This window comes from Sabethes cyaneus, chromosome 2 (genome assembly GCF_943734655.1).
Source record: "Sabethes cyaneus chromosome 2, idSabCyanKW18_F2, whole genome shotgun sequence".
NCBI lineage: Eukaryota > Metazoa > Arthropoda > Insecta > Diptera > Culicidae > Sabethes > Sabethes cyaneus.
In genome coordinates, this window is record NC_071354.1 from 140,038,746 (window position 1) to 140,063,804 (window position 25,059).

The 25,059-nt window shown below is 39.8% G+C and overlaps 2 protein-coding genes across 2 annotated transcripts in view; one reads left to right on the forward strand and one right to left on the reverse strand.

The window, feature by feature from the left end:
- The window catches only part of LOC128738740 (double-strand break repair protein MRE11), a 69,899-nt gene extending 57,321 nt beyond the window's left edge, over nt 1–12,578 (reverse strand). The window contains exon 1 of the mRNA XM_053834088.1: nt 12,559–12,578. The gene's annotated coding sequence lies outside the window, so the exon portion shown is untranslated. The remainder of the gene's footprint in view (nt 1–12,558) is intronic.
- Nucleotides 12,579–14,031: 1,453 nt separating this feature from the next.
- On the forward strand, nt 14,032–19,015 carry LOC128733932 (uncharacterized). The gene is made up of 5 exons (XM_053827808.1): nt 14,032–14,132; nt 14,190–16,077; nt 16,148–16,344; nt 16,469–16,606; nt 17,138–19,015. The coding sequence occupies exons 1-5, from the start codon at nt 14,130–14,132 to the stop codon at nt 18,947–18,949; spliced, it is 4,038 nt and encodes a 1,345-aa protein (XP_053683783.1). The 5' UTR covers nt 14,032–14,129; the 3' UTR covers nt 18,950–19,015.
- Nucleotides 19,016–25,059: the final 6,044 nt, after the last annotated feature.

Sequence of the window (25,059 nt, forward strand, 5' to 3'; positions counted from 1 at the left end):
GATAACGAAACAGTGAATTTCAACAATTCCCCTCTAGAGGATTTTTACTTAAAAGCACAAAGAAATTGTGGACATAAATGATTTTTATCCTTATTGTGTGTCATTTGATATTATTTGCTTTAATTATTTAATTTTGCTCAAATATTTATTTTTTACAAATATAAATAGCGCTTTTATTTTTGCTTAGGTCCAACATAGGTTCGCCCAAGTTCTAATCGAACAACTGTCAAAATATTTGTGATGCGGCACAAAGCTGCATTATGATCGCGTTGACCTTCACACCTAGCAGAGAATAATCAGTACAAAATACTATTGTTGTCGTTCTTGCCAGATACATTAACAATATGCGTTATCGAAACTTGATATTCTGTTTATGGCAGACTTCGCGGCCAGCTGTTAGAATACAGGACAATTGCGGGGCTACTGCTTCTATCCCTTTAAGTCTAATAGCCTCTCCCAGCCAGGATTTGATCATACAACGACTGACTTGCTAAACCAGCATCGTACCTCGAATCATCTGAGCAGTCAACGAACGTGGATGGCGTTATGGACGGCAAGGCGATCAACGAGAGGATGCGTATGTTGAGGATAAAAGACAGTTCCTTCAATTACATCATCATAAACATGTCAATGTTCACACGTAGACCCAACGACGAAAAGGAAGCGTTCTATGCGCAGCTTTAGGCAACGTACGGCAGCTGCTCGCCACGGAACATCAAGATCGTCATCGGAAATATAAAAGCTCACGGCGGGGGAAATATAAGCGGAAGGAAAGCAATGTATAGACCGGTGAACGGGCTCTATAGCCTGCATACCGACACGAACGATAACGGTCAGCGATGCATCCACTTTGCAGCTTCCTGAGGTTTGGTGATAAGAAGCACTTTCTTTTCCCGCAAAGATATCCACAAAGTTAACCTGGAGATCACCTAACCAACAAAGATTGAATCAAATCGAACTGAGCATTTACCACGAGGAAGAATTGGGCCAAGTATCGACGAATCGACGATCGCGGAATGAGTCGACCACAATCCTGAGATGGAAAATGCGCCAATAGGACAATTTTGGGAGTGTCTCAGTAGAATACGAAACCTGGAATTAAAAAAAAAGAAAACTTATCCAATTTAATTCTAATATGTATATTTATTCTTGACAGATACGTATTTCGTCTACGACTTTCAGGCTTCATCAGTGTCTGTCAAGAAGAATTATACATACCGTGCCGTATCGAAATCCGTACACCTAAGAGCTAGACAATTTTAAATGGTCAATATAAAATTATGATATTGTAATAAGCATTTCGTCATGTTTTCTTTTGACAGTATAATGCTCATTTTAACGTTATTTAAAATAACATGAAGCTAAAATTAATCCTAGTTATAAAAAAACGAGATCAAAATGTACATCTCTTGATTCAAAATCCGAACACTTTTTTATGCCTGATTCAAAATCCGTACACCTGTGACTCAAAATCCGTACACCATGTTAAAAATCAATCAAAGTCCGCATAATTTTGAATCTAAATCCGTGTAAGCTTGATCGAAATGAGTTTAAAGTTTGTGGCTAAACTGTTTTTCTTTATTTGACTAATTGCTTTATAAAATATGCTTTTCTCGATAATTGACGCATTGTATTTTAGTCCTACTCATCTAAGAGTCGTTCACACGCACAGTAGGAACACTACAAGGAATCAATCTTTTTGTTTTTAAGCCAAATTATGGGTAATTGTTCATTTTCGGTCGGAAAGTTAAAATATCAGGTTTGGTACTGATTAAATATTGCCTCTATCCATCCCACTTGTAACAAAACCTCGTTTGTGTTAAATGTTCCTACATTCTTTTCCTTATGCCTCAGGAAATACTAGGCTTAGAAACAAACTTTTTTAACATTTTAGAGTAAATTAACTTCACTTATAAACAATATATAACATTTTTTCTTGATTTTTGTTGCAAATTATACGGAAAGCTGAAAAATTGCAGAAAAGACTCCGGTATTTCGAGAGTACCAATTCAATATAGTAGCTCTTATCGTAGTGACCGGAACTTAAACTATCTCGATGCTTTTATTAAGGGATTATCCACCATGTATTATCGTAATTGCCATCTTCCAGTTTATCGACATATATTTAGCTTTAGTTATTTCCATTTTGTTTGGCAAAACATAGAATAGAGTTGGATCACTAAGGATACTGCACAGGTGTACGGATTTAGATTCAACTAGTAAAACTAAATCAAAATCCGTACAGTACTAATTATGATGAATAAATATTATTTAAATGCCATAATGAATGAAATTAAGCTGTAGAACGATGAACACCTTTAGTTCAAATTCATTTTCGGGATTTTAAATAGGAAAATCACTTCAAGTGCGCTTTACACTTCATTTTATTGGAAGTTATTTTCTTAGCAAATTGCTAACAACACAGCCAATTTAGAGGGAAATCTGATAGGCATTAACGTTTTAATGTTTATTACTTGTATTTGATGGCCTACTACCTATATTTTGACATTGACGTAATGCTAATAAACCACGGGTCTAGGCCTATTATTGATATTTTGCATTTAGACTTTTTAATACATATAATCAAGCAAATTGTATTAGGTGTACGGATTTCGAAGCTGTACGGATTTCGATACCGCATGGTAGTAGAATTAAATTGGATAAGTTTTCTTTTTATTTTAATTCCAGGTTTCGTATTCTACTGAGACGCTCCCAAAATTGTCCTCCTTTTGGCGCATTTTTTATCTCAGGATTGTGGTCGACTCATTCCGCGATGGTCGATACCTTATTTTTATTTTTCAAACGTTTCATATATTTGCAAAGTTCTGGAACTTTAAAAGATCTTAGCATATACAGTGGACCCCCGTTCGTTTGAACGATTCCTCATGCAAACTAACGGGGTTAGTTTTTAATTTGAACAACTGGTAACCCTAAATATGCTGGAGCTTGTGTGAACTGGCTGCCCTGTTCTTTATTATTGTTTTTGTGGTTTGATTCAGTTGGCAGTTGCAAGCAGCGAATATTTCATTCTCCGATCAGATTTCTACCATAATCGTTGGTGTTCGGATACGAACCAATTTTCTGTAGCAACCGATTATTTTTCGGTAATGCTCAAACTGTAATATATTTGTGTTAAATCAACGTTTTAAAATATATACAATAAACTTACAAGAAGTGGTTTTACTGTTTCCGTTTACACCTTCTTATCCTACGCTGTTACAATTTACGGCGGCTATACGCTTTGTGCCAAAGAACAACTTGGGGTGAGCTACCCTACTTTTAATTTGCACGGCTGTGAATGATACCAAAGATTCAATCTGGTAAGTATACATTTTATACATTTTCGGTTGGTTTCAGGTTACTTACTACAGGGCTTCGATTGATTACGGTAAGTATCTAACAGGTAAGTATTCCAGAATACTACTAGATTTCACTGTCGCTATTTCTGCAGGTAAGTACAAATGAATTTGTTTACATATTTTAGTTTACACTAATTCACTACACACTCTCTTTCTTACCACTTCAATTACAAACTTCAACCACTTAGCAGGAGCTATTTTGCAATCCTGGTGTTATTTCACACGAAAAGAGGTATTTTAATTGAACTTAGAATTAGAATTATCTTTGTGATCTGCAATCTAGAACACTTTGTACAATGGCTAATTTTTATTTACCTACCCGCTCACTTCTTTTGACACTAAACATTCGACCACAATGTAAACAACCTGCACGATATGTTTGCAGTGTTGCCATATATGCGGTATCGTAACACTCCCGCCCGTAACATCTGGCACTTCCGGATTTACCAAATCTCAGATACCGCTAGGATTATTGCTCCACTACCTTAATTCCGCCTGTCTGACACCTGCACCTGCACGATTCTGTTAATATACTTCAAGAAAACCGTTATTGTTGCCGGTAATAAACCCTGGATCTGTACAGCACTGTACTTCGTTCACCATTTTGCGTATTGAGTCACGCATGAACTCTTCCGGCACCTTTATTTCGCTAAACTCCCGTCCTAACAGAGACTCACTCGGGTTTATCACAATCTGTTTATCTTCATCTTCGGATTTCATCGTCTTCGAACCGATATCGACTTTGCTTGCAACGTTTCGATTTGGAATTTTATCTACCACTTCAACGTCTACTGCTTGCACAGCCCCGCCATTTTCTATTGAATTTCTAGCTTGGTTTTTTTGATGTCGTGCCTCATCGATTTGTCGCTTCAGACTCTCCAGCAACACTTCAGCAGTGAACAAAGAACACTTCTTCATAAATACATCTTTATCGGAACCCTTATCTTTTTCGCCTTTTTTCTCAGCCTTTTCGACTAAAGCTTGTTTGATAATGACCTGGTCCTTTCGAAGGATACCGTTGATAGGTGTGAGGACAGAGGCGGCAATGCTACCGGATGCCAGTCGACTACTACGGCCTAGCATACCCTGTTGGTTAGATATTCCAGGACTCAGATTTCTTGGAGCATTCCGCCGACTTGTAAAGTTCGAATTACCAAGATTACCAGCAGTCATATTTGCTCCCAGGTTTGAAACCCCCAGAGTATTCGTTCCATAGACAGTCCACCCGAGCTTGCATCGAACTGCGATCGGTTCGACAGGTGTACCCGTCTTTGCTTCCAATGGCGCAAACGAGTGGATGTTGTTTAATCCGATTAATAACTCTGGGTGACCATCGTACGACTCCATTGGTAATTCTCGCATGTAGGCGTATTGTGCGGTAAGTTTCTCCTTGTCCAACTTCTGACGAGGCAGCATAAGCTTACCAACAGTCCGGACATCATGCAACAGCAGCTTATTTGCGCCATCACCGACACCAGATGCCCACAAATCCATACGCCGCGAATTCTTTTCCTCGCGCTTGACATTGGCCGTCCACTTTAGGGTCAGGCCTTCTTGAACGCCAACCACACCTAAGCGATCGGCTAATTTCTTCTCCACCAACGTTATCGAGGCACCTTCATCCAGGAATGCAAGCACCGTTACCATCTTTTCGCCACAGTATAGTTGTACGGGAACTATTCGGAATATGACGGTTGAGTCACTGCGGATATGCGCGCTCATGCCTATCGTGCTTTCAACGGGGTGCATTAGCGGATTGTGACGCTCTCTGCAATCGCCAATGTTACAGCGTATACGGAATTTGCACTGACCGCCATGCTCGTTTAGGCACACATTGCATAGTTTCTCCCGGATAACCATCCTCAAACGTTCACTATACGGCATTCTCCCAAAACGATCACAGTGACGCAGGCGGTGTCCTGTACTCTGGCATACTTTGCAAGGTTTCAGCTCCCTTTGCTCGGTTGAAATATCACTCGAACTGCAAGCTTCACTGTGACTAAGCAACACACCTCTTCCTTCCGACGTTTCCCTTCTGGGCGGTGGAACACCTCCGGACTGATAGCGTGTATCTTGCACGTCGACGTTCGCATCGCAGGCATCGTCGACTATCTCCATTAGGAAATCCGTAAGCGTTCGTAGTGTTGGTTCTCCGCCGGCATTTCTCCTTTGGTAGTGTACCCACTCCCGTTTCTCGCGGTCCGGTATCTTTGCCACAAGTTGCCTAATTAGCAACGGATTAACGAGATGGTGCCGAAGTCCCGCAGCTTCTAAATGCTCACAGAGCTGCTCCACCGTGTTCCCAAACGGTATGAAACTCTTCAAGTTGTCTGGTTTTGGTGGTTCTAGCTCGGTGACTTGGTCCAAGAACTCTTGAAGCAGTTGCTCCGGACGCCCAAAATGCCGCCGTAACTTTTCGATGACTCTTGGAACCGACTCGGGGAGAAGCAGCTGACCAGCCACCAGTTCCAATGCTCTACCTTCCAAACACTCCTGCAGCCGAACCAGATTTTCGTGATTCATGTAGCCACAGGCATCGTTCGATGCTTTGTAGGAAGCATAAAACAATGGCCACTGCCTTGGATGGCCCGAAAACTTCGGAAGCTTGGTTGTTAAACCGCTTCTCGCCACTAGCTGCGCTCGTGTAGGCTCGGCTTGTTGCCCAAGCCTGTTTCGGCTGGCATTACCCACTTTCGTGCAATTTTGCGGTGTATTGTTGCCACTGAACGGATTGGTGTGCTGGCTGCACTCCGAATCCTCATCATACTCATCGTCATCGAACTCCCCTACTGCGTCCCTTTCTCTAGCCAACTTGTTGGTGTTCGCCTGATCCTGCTTCAGCGCATCGTTTTTGCTTTCGCTCGGAAAGACCCTTTGTGACTGTTTCGCAACCACCTTCGGAGTTTTTATGACAGAAAGCTCCTTTAATTCTCTGTCGAGATCGGCCACCTGTTGCTCGAATGACCGCTGACTTGCTTTCATTCGCTCGATCTGCATCCTCTTCTTCTGCAGAATCTCTTCATGCAGAGCTCTCCTTTCTTCTTCTTCTTCGTCCCGCAATCTGATCTCCATTTCCAACTTTTTTCTCTCGAAGTCGCGCTGCATTCTTCTTTCCATCTGCTGCAGCTGCATTTCCGCCTCCAGCTCTTTGTCCTGCCGCTTTCGCTTCTCCTCCAGCTCCTTCATCCTCTGTTCGATGTCGGAGGTGCCCTTGCGGACGACCGCACTGGGTTTGTCAGACTCTTCGACGGCCTTTTTACTGCGAGTCTGCCTTTGGGCATCTTTTTGCTGCTTCTGGTACTCCTGCTGACAAGCTTTACTTTGGCAGTACCATTTTTGCAGAGCCGAATCTTCCGCAACTCCAACACAACGGGAATGGAACCATTTCGCACAACTGTCGCAACCAATCATTTGCTCGTCACACGTCGACGGGCCGCAAATCCCACACGGGTTCGTAGTTAAGTCCAGAAACTCGCTCTCCGATGTAGCTCTAGAAGTGGAAGGTGCGTTACGGGGTACATCCGACATCTCTTATGACCGGTTTTAGTCACTTCTTTTTGAGAATGTTCGGATACGAACCAATTTTCTGTAGCAACCGATTATTTTTCGGTAATGCTCAAACTGTAATATATTTGTGTTAAATCAACGTTTTAAAATATATACAATAAACTTACAAGAAGTGGTTTTACTGTTTCCGTTTACACCTTCTTATCCTACGCTGTTACAATTGGGTATTTTAGTGGTATATACATTTCCGCATATTCTGACAAGATATGATGCCATTCAATCGCTACATGAAGACTTTTCCGAATTTGACTAATGGAAGTAATGAAAAAACATTTTTTTTATATTTGAAAAAAAATTTTGAAATAAGACGATAGCTTATAAGTAAACCACTTTTCTTTTTAGCTCGCCTTAGACAACACAGTGAATAGATACACTATGGTCATTGAACGATACAGGTTTCATATGAGAGCTTTAAAAGCTCGGTTAAAATGAAGAGCTCTATCAGAGAGATAGAAGAGAGGGAGAGAACTTCTGACATCAAGTCAATCAATCGGCTTGGTTGATATCTGTCAAACAGCAAATCATTCTAGTTTTGATTTTTATTAATTTTTTCATCGAATATTGACTTAATTGAAATAAAAAAAGAACTGCTAGATTCAGGAAACGACGGGCTATCAAATAAGATAGAAAAATCCACTTTTTTGGGAAAATTAAAATACCCAATTTACGGCGGCTATACGCTTTGTGCCAAAGAACAACTTGGGGTGAGCTACCCTACTTTTAATTTGCACGGCTGTGAATGATACCAAAGATTCAATCTGGTAAGTATACATTTTATACATTTTCGGTTGGTTTCAGGTTACTTACTACAGGGCTTCGATTGATTACGGTAAGTATCTAACAGGTAAGTATTCCAGAATACTACTAGATTTCACTGTCGCTATTTCTGCAGGTAAGTACAAATGAATTTGTTTACATATTTTAGTTTACACTAATTCACTACACACTCTCTTTCTTACCACTTCAATTACAAACTTCAACCACTTAGCAGGAGCTATTTTGCAATCCTGGTGTTATTTCACACGAAAAGAGGTATTTTAATTGAACTTAGAATTAGAATTATCTTTGTGATCTGCAATCTAGAACACTTTGTACAATGCACAGTGGTCCAGCAGCGAAAATTAAGTGGAAAGTTTTTTGTGGTTCAAAATAGCTCCCCACAATGTTCAGCAAAGTTGTACAACTCTAATAGACAATTAATGCGAAATCAACGACTAAGTTCCAGTTTGGCTTGTGAACACATAATCCATAATAACTTTTTATAAGAAAGAGATAGAAGGATAACTTCTTCGACAAAGTTGTAGCTAAAGATTATATAAGTAACTTTGCCAAAGACATAGTAGGCGTATTTCTAGGCGTTTCTAACTTACATGGTGTTTTATAAAAAGACCTCTCAAAAATCACTTTTTCGCTGATTTCTGCTAATGCAATGGTTTTATTGCATCATAATGTCTTGCAAAGTTGGTTATCTTATCAAAAGACATATTTTTGTAGAACATTGTATGTTGAAAACTCATACGTATAACGAGTTCTAACGTTTTTCCTGCGTTTTTTAGTCTTTTTAGGAATAGAATATCTCAAAAAGGGGCAAACGAAAAAAATCAAACTTGGCCGTTTCTGAAAGCTTGGAGTTTTATCTCAAACATATGTGAAAATAAAAAACTGGTTTTTTCTCTAACTCGAGTAATTTCAGTTTAATTATTTCATGTTTGACCATTTTCTACTATGCAGTATTTTCTAATATCTTCTTGAACATGTAAATAGTAAAAAAGAAATTTGTCGTACCATGACACAATTTCTTCTGATTGCCACGTAAAATAGTCTTCGAACTCCGGATAAGTTTAGAGATCTAGTTTTTTGACCTTATGCTAGTTTTCGAACCACTGCTGAAATATTCATCAAATAATTTTTTATAACGGTAGTTTTTACAATTGTTTATTGTCAAGATATATGGACTTCGCCCGTCATCCAATCCATACATATAAAAATAAATTATAATACCAAATACAAAATAATATAAAATGCAGTGGTATTAGTTTACATGAAATTGACCTCTCAGAAATAGTCAGAAAGTTTTTTCTTAATAGTATCAGACGACATGTTTAAGTTTAGTATGTTTCTAAAATTGTTCATTAGCTGCATACAGCGGCAGGCTGGTTCATTGCGCGCGTAGTTAGTTCGACGGTGGTTTAGAGTGAAGGGCCTTGGTCTCCACAAAACTACTGTACTCTGGTTAACAGTTATCCTGGATTTCAAATAATCACTGTCGTATCGTCCTCTCTGCAAATGGAGCTCAGCACCAGCTGTTTTTGATAAATATCTATCTTACAATTTTAATTATTTTACAAATAGTCATGGAAATCTTCATTTGGATATATGCACATGAAATTAAATTTTATATTGATATTTCTGATTCTAGTCTAAAGTAATCTTTTAAATTGCTTTAGTGTCAGAAAGCTGAGAAGTCTTCAAAGTTGATGTCTTATACGTATTCAGGAACAGGAACATGACTATGATCGTAGTAAAAAAGGAGGAACATTTTCAAGCAAATCCTATTAGAGTCCTGGAGTTTTTTGTCAAAAGATTTGAGGGTACCGTTACTGTTATTTTAAATTAGTATCTAAAATGTTCGTGAAAGTAATTCGGTAGTTTAGGAGATTATTTCCCATTCAATTCCATATTAGCTATATAATGTTAGTACACGGCGCAGATATTATTAAGGCCACGGCACAACTCATAGGGTTATGAAGCAAAGAGGTACAGGAAACGCGAAATAAATGTATTTGTAAGTTCAGGGAATTTCACGTCAGAAAATTTAACCGGATTGCCAATTTGGAGGATGTGTTCAAACGCCTCCTGCTGACTGCTGTCGTCCGATCCAGTCATTGCAATACAAAATCGTTCTTATTGTACACGTACTCTGGAGCTTCCACCAAGCGCAAACCAATTATTAATATAATAAATTATTATATTGCTAACAATAATAAAATATTTCGAAAACAAAACATTTATTGAATCTCTCAAATAAATGACTACGCTTTTTTTCCAAATCAACGATATACTGATACAGCCTGAATTCGTTAATTGGGCCACGACTGCACTCCAGCTGATTCGCTAATTGGGCCGACTGACAGTTGTTAGAAATTTCTAAACTCGAAAATTCCATACAATTTTGACATTCAGGTTGTCACATAGCCCAATTAGCGAACACCCAATTAACGAACCGCCCAATTAACGAACCACCAATTAACGAAACTTTGCTGTATAAGGTGGTTGAAGTTCGAAAAGGATCTATAGGTTTTTTTCTCTTTTACCTCTTTGCCTGTTTTGATATACTTACCTGCTATTAAAAAATGGCATAAAACTAAAATAACAGTTAACAATATTACGTATGAAATAGCCAATATTTGTTGCTTTTTTATTGAAAATTAATTTTAAAACATTATTGATGGTAGATTGAGCATATTTGCAAAATAATGAAAATTGAAAGATAGATATTTATCAAAAACAGCTGGTGCTGATAGAAAACTGATGTCATATCTGGAGTTCGAAGACTATTTTACGTGACAATCAGAAGAAATTGTGTCTAGATACGACAAATTTCTTTTTTACTATTGACATGTTGACTTTAATCGTCTTCAAGAAGATATTGGAAAATACTGCATAGTAGAAAATGGTCAAACATGAAATAATTAAATTGAAATTACTCGAGTTAGAGAAAAAACCAGTTTTTTATTTTCACATATGCTTGAGATAAAACTCCAAGCTTTCAGAAACGGCCAAGTTTGATTTTTTTCGTTTGCCCCTTTTTGAGATATTCTATTCCAAAAAAGACTAAAAAGACACAGGAAAAACGTTAGAACTCGTTATACGTATGAGTTTTCAACATACAATGTTCTACAAAAATATGTCTTTTGATAAGATAACCAACTTTGTAAAACATTATGATGCAATAAAACCACTGCATTTGAAGAAATCAGCGAAAAAGTGATTTTTGAGAGGTCTTGTTGTAAAACACCCTGTAAGTTAGAAACGCCTAAAAATACGCCTACTATGTCTTTGGCAAAGTTACTTATATAATCTTTAGTTACAACTTTGTCGAAGAAATTATCCTTCTATCTCTTTCTTATAAAAAGTTATTATGGATTATGTGTTTACAAGCCAAACTGGAACTTAGTCGTTGATTTCGCATTAATTGTCTTTTAGAGTTGGACAACTTTGCTGAACATTGTAGGGAGCTATTATAAAACGCTTAGCCGCAAAAGTAAGTTTCCACTTAACTTTCGTTTCTGGACCACTGTGCAATGGCTAATTTTTATTTACCTACCCGCTCACTTCTTTTGACACTAAACATTCGACCACAATGTAAACAACCTGCACGATATGTTTGCAGTGTTGCCATATATGCGGTATCGTAACAGTTGGGAAAACGCATTGTAAAACAGAATAAGCACGCTAGATCAGTACAAACAAATCGTATTTATGTGCATTATCTGCATAAGCAAATGATGTTATATTGAGAATGACATTTGAACCATTTTTAATTTGCACGTCATGCAAACCAACGGGGTTCAAATTAAAGTGTTCAGATTAAAAACGGTCAAACGAACGGAGGTCCACGGTATACAGTGCTTATAACTTCAAAATGATATACGTCGCTTCTGCAGTATAGAAAATGAAGACCCAGAATACCTATTATCCAGCTTTTTACGAGCCATAATGGCGGACGTGTTCGTAATATTTGAACAACATTTTTGACATTTCCCTAATACATCACACGTTTTCTTTCCGCGCGTTCCCCGTAAAACTAAAGGAATGTACGGAAAGACTACGTGCGATGTATTAGGGAAATGTCAAAAATGCTGTTCAAATATTACGAACAGGTTCGCCATTATGGCTCGTAAAAAGCTGGATACCGGTGCGCGGCAACTTTTAGCAAAAGCGACTCACTGCGAATATACGTTTTATTGAAATAAAACGTAACCATACGTTTTATTCGTATATAACGCATGTGCAGCTAATATCGATAACAAACGATTTTTATAAGTTATGCTTTTGTTATTGCATTTAACTTGTAAAAAGTTGCATAAATAACAATCAAGTTTCACAATACAATTATTGCGTACTACTGGCACTTGAAATATAACGTTTAAGTACGTTATTTTTAGTGATCAAAATTAAGGATATTTTCGATACAAGGGCGATATTTTTCGAAACCTTTCAAACCAACACAATCCCGCGAACACAACGCATATTCGCAGTGAGTCAGGTAACACAGTAGTAAAACCCTCTGATATTTGGAGAACAATTCCCAGGTTGGTAGTGAACGTTATTCGAAGCTAAGCACCGTGCTGGAAAACCGCTATTAGTCAAACAATGAAAGCCCAAACACAATGCATGCAGTTTTGGCTACGTTGCAGAAATCTGACAGAAAACGCATGAAAAACATGCAAAATTCCACAATGTATTTGAGTAGCCCGTATGTATTGTGTTTGGGCCTTGACCGCTTCTTATAGTGGCGTGTCATCTTGAAGCGATAGTAAAATGAAGTTGAGGGTTATACATAATAGATCTAAAACAAGTCGCAGTGATGATGATATTCGACAGGGCTAAAACATCTTGTCTTACTTACCTAACCAATGGTATGCGTCCGAAACTGGTTCTGGTTCGCTGGTTGATACGGCGACGTGCATACAGGTGGTAGTTCTAGAAAAAAGATTAATTGAAAAATCTAGATTTTTTGTATAAACATTAAATTACCGCTAATAGAATCGTAAGCAGGCATACGGATCGATACATACACCGCTATTCTATATTTCGAACGACTTGGTATTTCGAACGAAAGTTCTTTCGAACGAAATTTCCGCCAGCAAAATCAAATGGGCAAAACATCTCGTTCGAAGCAAGTCGAACGAAATAAAGACTCATTCGAAATACAGAATAGGGGTGATAATTAGACATTGATGTATTATTGGATAGGCGCCGAATACGACTTACACTGACGAAGTACTGCTCCTACTCAAGGAGCTATTCTGATTCTACTGAACAGGGGTTCTACTAATACTGTTACCGTTTATATTTGTGATTGGCGTAACAGAGAATGTTAAGGTGTATCTGAAAACAAACCATTAACTTCAGTATTTTTCACTTTTAAAAAAATTAGTATAACTTACCATCTCCTGTAAAGCTGAAGAAATTTCCACTGCCTAAATTTATGAAGTGGTCGAGCATACGGAACTGACTGCCGGAAAACAATACGAAATACCGCAACTCGTCGGAAAAGGGTGCGACACGTATGCTGCATTCCTTTACAGAAACCGGTTTTCAAAGAAACGCAATTTATTTACGCTAGAACTGATGCAATAGTGTGTCGTCGAGATCCTTCCATCTGCAATCCTTCGAGTTCAATCTTTGAGGCGATTGCTTCATTTCTTCGATGATTTTTTCCTTTATTTTCCGACGCATATTCACTTCCGGCGATTAGTTCACTTTTCACACTGACGGCATTTTCCGGAACGGTATACTAACTGTTTAAAACTATCTGCAAATAAAACCTGACACAATCCTAAAAATTGCACACAAAATTTTCGCGCAGAGATATTTATACAAAAAACTATTTACATGCAACTTGCAAGAAAATTTTCAGTCCGCTCCGCTTTTAGCAAAGTAACAGATTCGAAGAAACGCTAACACTTTTTCACCCAAAATTACGTAAATTAGGTGTGGTGATGCGATTAGCAATTTTCACCTAATTTTCACTAGTATTTTTTCAGGGGCTTGCGATGGGTGCCATGTTTTTGTTGCTAACATCTCAGCACATCTCGACAAGGTTGGCAGCAAATTTACCTGCCAGACGGGCGCTTTTCCTGCAAAAGCGCTCTTCGTTAAGTCGACTGTCGAACACCGTTCGTTAAGATAGGGATAGCACCCCGCTGTATTTTTTACCTAACTGGTATAAACATTCAGCTTTACCTAAATTTAGGTGATTTCGACGTTTTCATTAGGTACTTTCCTGGTAGAGTGCAGAAATCAGAAATGTCAAGTAGAGCAGGGTAGAACTGCGGACTATATTGTCATAATCAAAATTAAAAAGTTTCGGAAACTCGTGGCATTTAAACTTTTAATGCTCCTACAACGAAAGCAACTATTTTTATTTTCAAAAATATAATATTTCAGCTTAAGGTTCTAACTTTAGTGCTACTAATGGTAAAATTAATTTAGTTCTTAATATGGTAGCATTACAGATAAGTATTTTATTTCTAGGATCTAAGCGAACATGAGTTGGCCGAATTGGAAGAAAGACTTTATTCTAGTGTTCATCATGTGAGTACAGAACCGTGCATTCTTGACAGTGCGTCGAAGCCTTGTGCTGATTTGATAGATCCTAATTCGTCACGTTCACAAAAACGTGTGGTAACCGATAAGGTAGTTATTAATGATGCTCGTCAAAGTAATTCAAAGTTGAAGCGATACTGGAGCTCATTACAGCAACATCATGTAAAACCCTATCCTGGAATTCAGGGAAATAAAGTCTGGATTGATGGTAATGCAAAAATGGATACTAGCAGTACAAGCACATTTGAGAAGAAACAGACATTCAAACCTTACCAGTCAATTCTAGGAGGCCTTACAAAAAATGATGTAGAAGGGACTGAATTTTTACCGATGAGGTCACACACGGAAGAGAGGCCGAAAAAGAAAAAAATATTAGAAAGCAATGTAAAAAGCACTACCAATGTAAATCCTGAAAGAAGCAGAAAAATTGAACAATTTAGAAAAATGAAAGCAAAGAAAACTAAGGCTCAGCGATGTCGCCAAAAAACTTGCACTGAGAGGTTGGTAGCAACAATTGAAATAGAATCGTCCTCGGAAGAAGATGGAGAATATCATTCACCAGAGCCTATCAAACAAGAAATAGAGTGTCAGGATTTAGAGGATTCAGATCCAGATGAAGTAGTTGTTATACCATCTGCTCCACCTCCCCTTGTTTGTATCGAAAGCAGTGACGATGAAGTTGATAAAGGCAAATTTACTCGCCCAAACTCTAAAAAAAAGAAAAATTCTGGAGTTAAAAAGACTATATCGCCACGCTGTTTAAGTCCCTCGAATAGTTCCATGATGTCTGATGATTTTCTTGGGCAGAATGATCGAGCGCGACTGAATGATAGTTTTATAGAAGGTATCACGAATGATGACGAGTTGGACACTGGAGACCACGGAGATTTAACGGATATTTCCCGCGTAGGCCGTGCCCCATCAATTTCCTCCGAAGGAACAGTTGCTACTAGTAGCGATACTACTGATCCTGATAAGCGAAACGGAATAAAAGCGGTCGCAGGACGGCCTCCTGATATACGTCAGCCTGTGGTTATGCCTAAGTCTTCGACGCCAAAACAATTATTACCTTTGAAAAAGCAAATCATGCCTAAGGATAATGAAAAATTGGTAGATGCTGACAGCATTTACACTGCCACATCCACTCGCAAACCAACATCAGCTACGGAAAAGCTTGCCAGTAGTGATTCATCAGACAATAGCACCGGTGGAAACATTTCTTCTCACTCAAGGCGGTCTAAGTCTGTTCATTCAGATAGCAGTTGCAAAAGTTCAAAAAGATCGCATAAGAAACGTCGCAAGCAAGAAAGCGAGCATTACTCTGATGAGGATTTTGCTCTAATGCTAACTGATATTGTACATGCAATGTCCGAGAACGAAAAAGATAAAGATATTAGTTCCGAGGAAAGCTATGTAGGTCAGTTGGAATCGTCAACACTTGATACGGCTTCGACGGATCAAACGGTCGAAAATCCGACAGGGAAAGACCCCAGAAATAGTCTTGGCGAAACGTCGGTGCCGAAAGATCAGGAAGTCGATATAGATTCACCCGTGGTAGAACCGAAGGCGACAGAAATATCTAATAGTTCTGTTTCATTGGAACAAGTATGTAGTCCGTCAGACATACCCACCGAAACTCCAACAGTGATCAATTTAACAGAATCCAACGAAATTGATGATTTCGATTGCGGCGAACGTGTAGGTTTTTGTGCCGATGATCCAGAACATTGCTGGAATGATGAAATGAAGCGATTTTACCATAATTCTTGGGATTGCGAAGATTTTAATATTTCAACGGTATTGTTTAATATGCCGCGTAAGTTGAAGCCGAGAAATCGTTTTTTGTGGTCCATGATCATGGAAAATCTAATGTATTTTGATTTCAGGCTCCAGTAAAAGTTGGCCAATCGTGCATCTAGATAAATATCCAGATCCACCACGAAAAGAAATAATCTGCAACAATTGCGGGGAACGAGGTCACATGCGCTACAAATGCCGTAATCGGCCCAAACCAGGAATTTGTTTCATGTGTGGACAAACAGGCCATCAGGAACCGCGCTGTCCCAATACTTTGTGCCTTAAGGTAATTACAGTTTTCGTCAAAATGGTGACAAGAGAAAAATGAGCAAACTTTTACTTTAATAATAATACCTGAGCTATTTTTTGCTTTGGTATATGATTTTAACTTACCTATAATTTATCCACAGTGTGGAGAGAAGACCAGAAATTTCATGCGAGGATGTCAAGCTTGCAGTCGAGAACAAAACATGTCCTGTCATCTGTGTGGAATTCGTGGGCATGCCCATCGTAACTGTCCGGACAAATGGCGTCGTTATCATTCAACGGTAAGTTGTATTTGAATAGATCAGAACCCAGCCAGTGGAAGGTGTGACCATCCCGTAAGGTGACGATCACTATTTTTTCCACGTATACCTACTTGTTTGAAATATTATGTTGTTGACGATAGCAATGCGGGGTGGAATGGTGATAATGGTGCTGGTTGCGCACAATTAACGTGTGATTGAGGTAAGTATTCCGGTAAGTGTCTTGATATTTTCAGTGCTGTATACATTCGTTCACTATCTCTTTTCGTTTGAATTTATCATAATTGTTTTAAAACGCTGTATAAATATTGTTAGTTTGTAACTTAAACAAGACTTTTTTTAATGTATTGCACTGAAACTATATAAAGACCTATTAAAAAATTTGCGATTAGATATCTTCTCGCGTCCAGCATGCCCGAATCACCTGACCCAGCATTCTCGTTGATAACAATATTTCGATACGAATCTAATCGTATTTTATTCCGATTACCGTTTCTTTTCCTTCGATCATCGGAATATTTACTCCTGTGGGTGAACGCATAATCGCTTCAGATTGAGGATAACGTACCACTAACACAAACCCTCAATCGCAATCCAAATGCGAAACATTGTTGCATTTGCTCGCGTCCGGGTCACCAAGCGCACATGTGCAACTCTGCACTACGTATCTTTGGCCAGCTTGTTCCAACGACAGAAGTGAAAAGTTACCAGCCAATGTACAACATTAACGAATTCCGTCAACAGCGAAATCCAAATTCGGGACAAAAATTTAACATGTTTGGCGATTTAACAGACTATCAATTAAACTTTGATAGTTCATTTGCGATGAATGATAAAAGCTTTTATAATAGATTTGTGAAATCAGTTGGACTGTTTGAGAAAAAGAAACAAAGAGAGGAAATAATGTCCCGAAAGATACAGAGAGAAAGAAGAAAACGAAAACAAGCAGCAAAAAATGTGGTTGCTGAACAGGATCCTTTGAAAGAAATAGACGCAACTATCGAGGAAGCTGTTATGGAAACCAACACAAATTCGGCTTCTAAAGACGTTACGGAAAAGCTAGCTCGAGAGGATTCAAACTATAGTTTTTCTGAGTTTTTTGAAGACGCATCTTCAACACAAACTCCGCAAAGGATGAAATCTCCAGCGGATTTTATTCCACTAACATCCAGTATAGTCACACCGCTTGAACCTTTAACTGCTGAAATCGAACCCAGGAAAACGAACGCAAAAATTTTCCTTACTAAGCAGCATGCCAAAGTGCTTTTAGGGCCAAATGGCACCGCTTTTCTAAAAGATGCATCGGAAAAATTTGCGCTTCAGTTGAGTGTTCTCTTCCAATCAGTTGGAAACGTTTTATTGGTGAATGGCTTATCGAAAGATCAAGACAATTTTCACAATGAACTAGTAAAATTTCTAAATGATGGTTCGCACCAAAACGATCAACTCATGCACATCAACAATGTCCCTAAGCTTACCGAAAAAACTATTCTGTATATAGTGGAACATTTGCGACTACTTACACGGCCATATGAGAATGTTAAAAGCATGTTTCGGCGCTACCAACATTTTGAGGAGCAAGGTGGCAGCGCAAAAACCGCTGATAAAATTCGTCGAAATCTAAACATAATACTGTTTGGACAATTTGGATTACGGAAAGGTAGAGATCACCTTAACAAACTTCAAGTCAATCTGAAAGCATTACGAAATAGCCAAGAAATTAATGTGTCAATGGATATTAGAAATGAAATCAATCAGCATATTCGTTACATTTTCACTGCATATGATCATGCCGACTATGCTGACATTCTCAATGAATTCGAAGACCTGAGGAAAAGTCAGAAGTTGAATAAGATAAAGACCGAGGATTTAGATTTACTTCCGCTTCCATCGAGTAAAAACGTACTGTCAGCAGACAAGGACATTGCTGATGAATCGTACAACTCGACGAAGGGTCTGAACTACGAAGATAACAGTTTTGTCGAACAATCTCACAATGAAGATCTAATCTTGAATATTTCCAATCAACTAATAGCTCTACCGAACCTAGAAACCTCAACGAATGAATTTAAACAATCCGCAGCAGCTATTGAATCAGCAGCGTTAGCAACAATTCGACAACAACATGCTACACCAAAGAGTTCGAAGTTATCTTTCAAAAAACAAAAAGTCGAGTCACTTCTAAGTGAATGCCGGTGGATGGTGCAGCAGCTGGACTGCCCCCCAATGAAGTTAAAATTCGATCGAATCTGTTGTCAAACCCAAGAAGGTGAAATGTCTCGAGCGAATTTTCGTACGTTATTGAAGATTCGTTCGATTCTGAAAAATAAGTTGCCGTATCGAAACAAAAACGCAGATGACTAGTTTCTTGATGTGGGTTCTGGATAGAGTCAAGTATTCTAGTTGATTTTGATACATAAGCAAATATAGTAGGCTATAACTAGATTTATAGAAATATATAAATAATGATTTGCACTCTATTTTTTATTTTGAAAGAACATAAAGCAGCATGATTGTAGGTAGATATATCAACTCTCCGAAAACTATTTACCCGAATGCACTAATTCCTCGTAAGATATTTTCCCAAATGATACCAATTCCCCTAAAGCCAATTTCTCGACTGGCTACGTAATCTGTAGAAGGCGCTGTTGGCAGCCGCTATCCACCTATTTATTTCACGGCTAACATCGTTGTCAAATGTCACTAACGTACCAAGGTAAACAATCATCAACAAACAGTATCACTATCGCAGTTCCAACACCCGAAGGGAATCCACGCTTCCCAGTCATCGTATACTTCGATTAGACAGAATTTATGTTAAGTTCTATCCTCGCAGCTTCTTCCTTAATAAACGTGTACGCCTCTTCCACAGCTCTACAGATAACACCGATAATATCGATGTCATCACAACATCTAACGTCACAAACGAGTCCAATGTCTCATCCGCTATTCTGACGCTTGATTTTGAACCATCAAGGGTAGCACGTATCAGCCTAATCAGTTTTGTTAGAAAACCATGTTCAAGCATAATGCGCCGCAACTCATTTCGTTTAACTGAATCGTACGCCACCTTGAAGTCTATAAACAAATGGTTAGTCTGCAAGTTGAATTCCCGGAATTTATCAAGGATTTGTAGCAAGGTGAACATTCGGTCCAACGTGGAGCGTCCTTTTCGAAAACCGCACTGGTATTCATCAACAAAGGTTTCCTGCAATGGCCTCAGTCTATGCAATAGGATCCGAGAGGAAATTCTGTATGCAGAAATGTGGAGTGTAATATCTCAATATTGCTGCATTCGAGTCGATGGCGCTATTTGTAAATAGGGCATATAAGACCTTCCAACCAGTCCGTAAATAGTTCCTCCTCAGCAGTGGTTGGAGAATTCGCGAAAAAGTGATTATTTGAATCGATAAACATTCCTCATGAACATACACTATTCGCCTAGCTCGCCGAGAACGCACGCATCAGCTTTGAATTTTATCACGAAAAGAACCTCATTGTGAGCATCAGAATTCGTTCAAAAATTAAATATTGAACATTGAGTGTGTTCGATTTAGCGGGTATTGGATGCCCGGGGACACCGGAAAGTATTCAAAATAATATTACCTCGAAAAGAGAATAGTTTAAAATAGTGTTAGTGGCTTTACGGGCAGCAGAAGGTGTTATTTCTCTATTTTGCGTTGCACACGATATTCGTATATTCAGCGATGCTATGAAGCGTGAATGAAGCGTATGTGGCTCATTGTTATAGGCGAGTTGAACCACTCGCTTCGCTGTTTTCTAATGATAAAACCGCCTGCCGATGCTCGGCGTATATATACATTTTGCGGATTTTCCAACCTCTGCTCCTCACCATACCTTTAGTATAACCTGTTGGATTGCATAATACAGCCATTAGCTTCCGACTTTCAAAAGTTCCGCGGGGATGCCGTCCTTTCAAGCTGCCTTGTAGTTGTCAGCTCTCTCACTGCTTTTCTAACCTCATCGAGAGTTGGTGGATCCACAGCTTATTCATCATCCTCATGTTAACCGCTTCATCCTGTTCATCATTCAAAAATACATCGAAGTGTTGTTTCCAACTAACTAATGTTTATTTGAGCGTCTTAGTAGAATACCTGAAACGATAAAAAATTAGAAAACAAAAGTTATTTATATCCTTTAATTCTACTACTGTGTTTTATTGATAAATACGTATTCCGGTCTCGACGTGAGATACTGATGAAGGTCTCACGTCGAGACCGAAATACGTATTTATCAATAAAACACAGTAGTAGAATTAAAGGATATAAATAACTTTTGTTTTCTTATTTTTTATTCTTTCCAACGCCTAGCCATCTCTGATCGTTCGTTAATCAGGTTCCCCTCTTTGTCGTTGCACATAACAGAAGTTGGCACGGTTCGGTTCCTGATTCCGTTGATCGTATTGAAGAAGCTTCTTGTATTGAGCCTCTCGAAGCAATTTTCCGCTTCCGTAAGAACGCGATCCCAGTGTTGGCGTTTCTTACGACGGTAAAGTCTCTTTTCGGCAGCTCTAGTATCTCGGTATCTCCCTCTGCTCTGGCGAGTCACCGTTGCAGCCAATATGTGACTTTTGGCTCGACTCTTCTCATCAGTCACTCGTTCTCACTTTGCATTAAACCACTCACTGGAAGTGGCTGCAGCAGTAGCACGCAATAGTTCTCGCGTTGTGGATGTGCTTCCACTGTTCGTTCAGATTCTCTCCAAGTTACTCACCGATCCGCTCCTCTGTCTTCTGAGAATACTCTACAGAAACTTCTTCCGCTGATAGCCGCCGAATGATCAGTCTTATCTTCCTCGTTGGTTTTGATTTGAATACATTGAACAATTCAGCGTGGATCTTGCTTGCTTGATAGTGATCCGAGTCGACGTTTGGTCCCCGGAATGATCGCACGTCTGCAACATCAGAAAAGTGAGAGCAGGCCTCTCCATTAGGGTATTTTCAGATGTGCTTTCGAATGTTCCATCGCACAAAAATGGTACTACAGATAGTCATCATTCACAGTCAGTAATAATAACTCTAATCGGAACAATCGGTAAAGACCCAGGCGACAAAAACGAACTAACGATTGAAAATTAGGAATTGTCGGTCTCTAAATTTCCTCGGAAGTAGCCACGTGCTTTCTAAAGAATTGAAGAGCCGTAAGTTCGACATCGTAGCGCTGCAGTAGGTATGCTGGAAAGGAACGATGGTACGTACGTATAAAGATGGTCATACCATCTATCAGAGCTGCTGCAATACACACGAGCTGGGCACAGCTTTCATAGTGGTGGACGAGATGCAGAAGCGGGTGATCGAGTGGTGGCCGATCAGCCCCCGAATGGGCAAATTAAGAATCATGGGCCGATTCTTTAATATTAGCATAATTAACGTGCACAGCCCTCAACTCGGAAGTACCGAAGATGACAAAGCAGTTGGAGCGTGAATACGACCGCTGCCCAATACATGATGTCAAAATTGTCATCGAGGACTGTAATGCTCAGGTTGGTCAGGAGGAGAAATTCAAACCGGTGATTGGACGGTTCAGCGCCCACCCGCAAACGAACGAAAACGGCCTAAGACTTGTCGACTTCGCCGCCTTCAAGAACATCGCCATACATAGTACCTTCTTCCAGCATAACCTCTACCATCGGTACACCTGGAGATCACCCAACTAGACAGAATCACAAATCGACCACGTTCTGTTAGATGGTCGGCACTTTTCAGACATTGTCGAAGTCAGAACTTATCCGGGTGCTAACATCGATTCGGATCCCTACCTAGTGATGGTAAGGGTACGTCAAAAACTATCTGTTGTGAACAACTTACGCCCGCCACGATATAATCTAGCGTGACTGAAGCAACTGGATGTCGCCGAAAGCTACGCGTTATCTCTCGAAACCGCGCTGCCGGACGAGGATGAGCTGGATAAGGCCCCTCTTGAGGACTGTTGGAATGCCGTGAAAACAGCCATTAACAGCGTAGCGAAGAACGTCCTAGGCCGTGTGGCACCGAATCGACGTAACGAATGGTTTGACGAAGAATGCCAGCAGATATTGGCTGAAAATAACGCGGCGCGGGTACAAATGTTGCGTAGAGCCACCCGTCAGAATGTGGAGCGATACAAACAGAAGCGGAGACAGCAAACCCGACTCTTCAAGGAGAAGAAGCGCCACCAAGAGGAAAAGGAGTGCGAAGAACTCATGCAGCTGTACCGCTTTCAGGACACACTATCAGAGACTCAATGAATCTCGCAAAGGCTTTGTGCCGCGGGCCGAAATGTGCAGAGATAAAGATGGAGGTATCTTGACCAGTGCTGTTAATATTCATCAGCATAACGTTCAAACTTCTGGATTATCAGTCTGTCTTGCATTGAAAATCTGCTTGCTTTGATCAAACGTACATAATAACTATATATAGTAAGCATGAACTTCATGCACGAGAATATAGAATATCAGCGCCCTGTGATATTGTAACAAACTGATATTCACGTTTGAGCAGTGAAAATCAATAAAAAAAATTTATGTTGTTATTTAGCATCTATTGCGTTCAACTGTTGGACATAAGATTTTTCTTTTCATTTACTGCATTTAAAATTGTTTTTTTCCTGAAGTGAATATCACCTTCTGGCTTTGAAAATCACTTTCCCCTGTTCTATTTTCACGATATATTGAACTTATATACTATGATGAAAATCACTGTGCAGTTGTACATACGAAACTCAGAGGCATAAAAAACAATGTATGCTAAGAAAAAAGATTTTCTGTTATGTTTGAAATTCGGTGATAATTAAAGGCCCTGATCTTGACTGACGACCGTGCGATGATCGAAAGGTGGAAGCAGCACTACGATGAATACCTGAATGGCGTACAGGCAAAAGGCCATGATAGCAGAGGAAGTGACCACATTGGTGTAGCAAGCAACGAAGATGTGCCACCTATCCTGCGGCTACCGAGCAATCACTATCCTGAATGCCGCCTACAAAGTGCTATCCCAAGTCATCTTGCATCGCCTATCGCCAATAGCCAATAGTTTTGTGGAAAGTTACAAGGCCGGCTTCATGGAGGGTTGGTCTACAACCGACCAAATCTTCACCCTGCGGCAGATCCTCCAGAAGTGCCGCGAATTCCGAGTCCCCACGCATCACCTATTCATCGATTTCAAAGCCGCATATGATAGCGTAAACCGACAAGAGCTATAGAAAATTTTGGACGAAAACGGCTTTTCGGGTAAGCTTACTAGACTTATCATTGCTACGATGGATGGGATCCAGTGCTGTGTGAGAATCTCGGGTGGATTGTCGGACCCATTTGAATCTCGCAAGGGACTTCGACAAGGAGATGTTCTTTCCTGCCTGCTATTCAACTTTGCACTTGAAGGTGTTATAAGACGAGCGGCGATCGAAATGCGGGTCAAGATTTTTAATAAATCCAGTCAATTTATCTGCTTCTGAAGATCAGTACGCGCGAAGCAGAGAAGATTGGGTTGAAGATAAATACGTCTAAAATGAAGTATATACAGGCGGGCGGGACCGAAAAGAACTCTTCGCGTCTGACCTGTGCGTTTGTACCCCCGAAGACGATCTTTATGTCATATCCTGAGTACTCTCCATATGTCCTCTCGAGAAGATCGTAGAACTTCTCTTTTACGTCTTCGGGTTTTTCGTTCGTTGATGCGCACACATTTATCAGGCTGTAGTTAAAGAATTTGGCCTTAATTCTCAACACGCATAGGCGGTCATTAATGTGCCTCCACCTAATGACACGCTTTATTTGTTTTTCATGTAATACGAATCCGACTCCATGCGCTGCTTTATTGCCGCCACTGTAGTGCATGTGATATTTGAATGTCGTGACCGCAATAGGATCTACTGCGTGGAATTCGTGTTCTTCCGTCTTCGGCCATCGCACTTCCTGGATGGCTACAAACTCGATCTTCATCTTCTGCAGCTCTCTTACCAGGACACCCGCGTGTACCGTTCCAATTAGACTCCTGACATTTCAAGTATCAAGTTTCGAACAATCATCCTTTTCCTTTTGCCTGGGTTCATATCGATTATACCGTTGTAGTTCATTTCCTGAATTTCTCCTACTATAAGTTTTTAAGCATACCGCCTTCTAGGGCTGCGATGCCTAGTCTCACGGACAGGGCTGCCGTCTTGGGTATAGTTGGCAAGATACAGCGTTTCATAAGTCAGCCGTCCACTTCGGATCAGTCGCTGTTGTATGTCACCCCTAATCTGATATATAGCGGCATTCCTGTTACGAAAACGACGATTCACGGTGCATTGGGATCACCGTCGTCAGCCACCCCGCTCCTACGTCTGGCAAGGATGTTTCTTTTGCCAACACTCAGCGGAAGTATGAGTGCCTCCTTCACTGTCGGTATACGATCATAGTTTCCACCGGGGTTGGTTACACGATCTCCACCAAGGTTGCTAGTGTTCTGGCTGATATGATACCACGAGAAGGTAGAC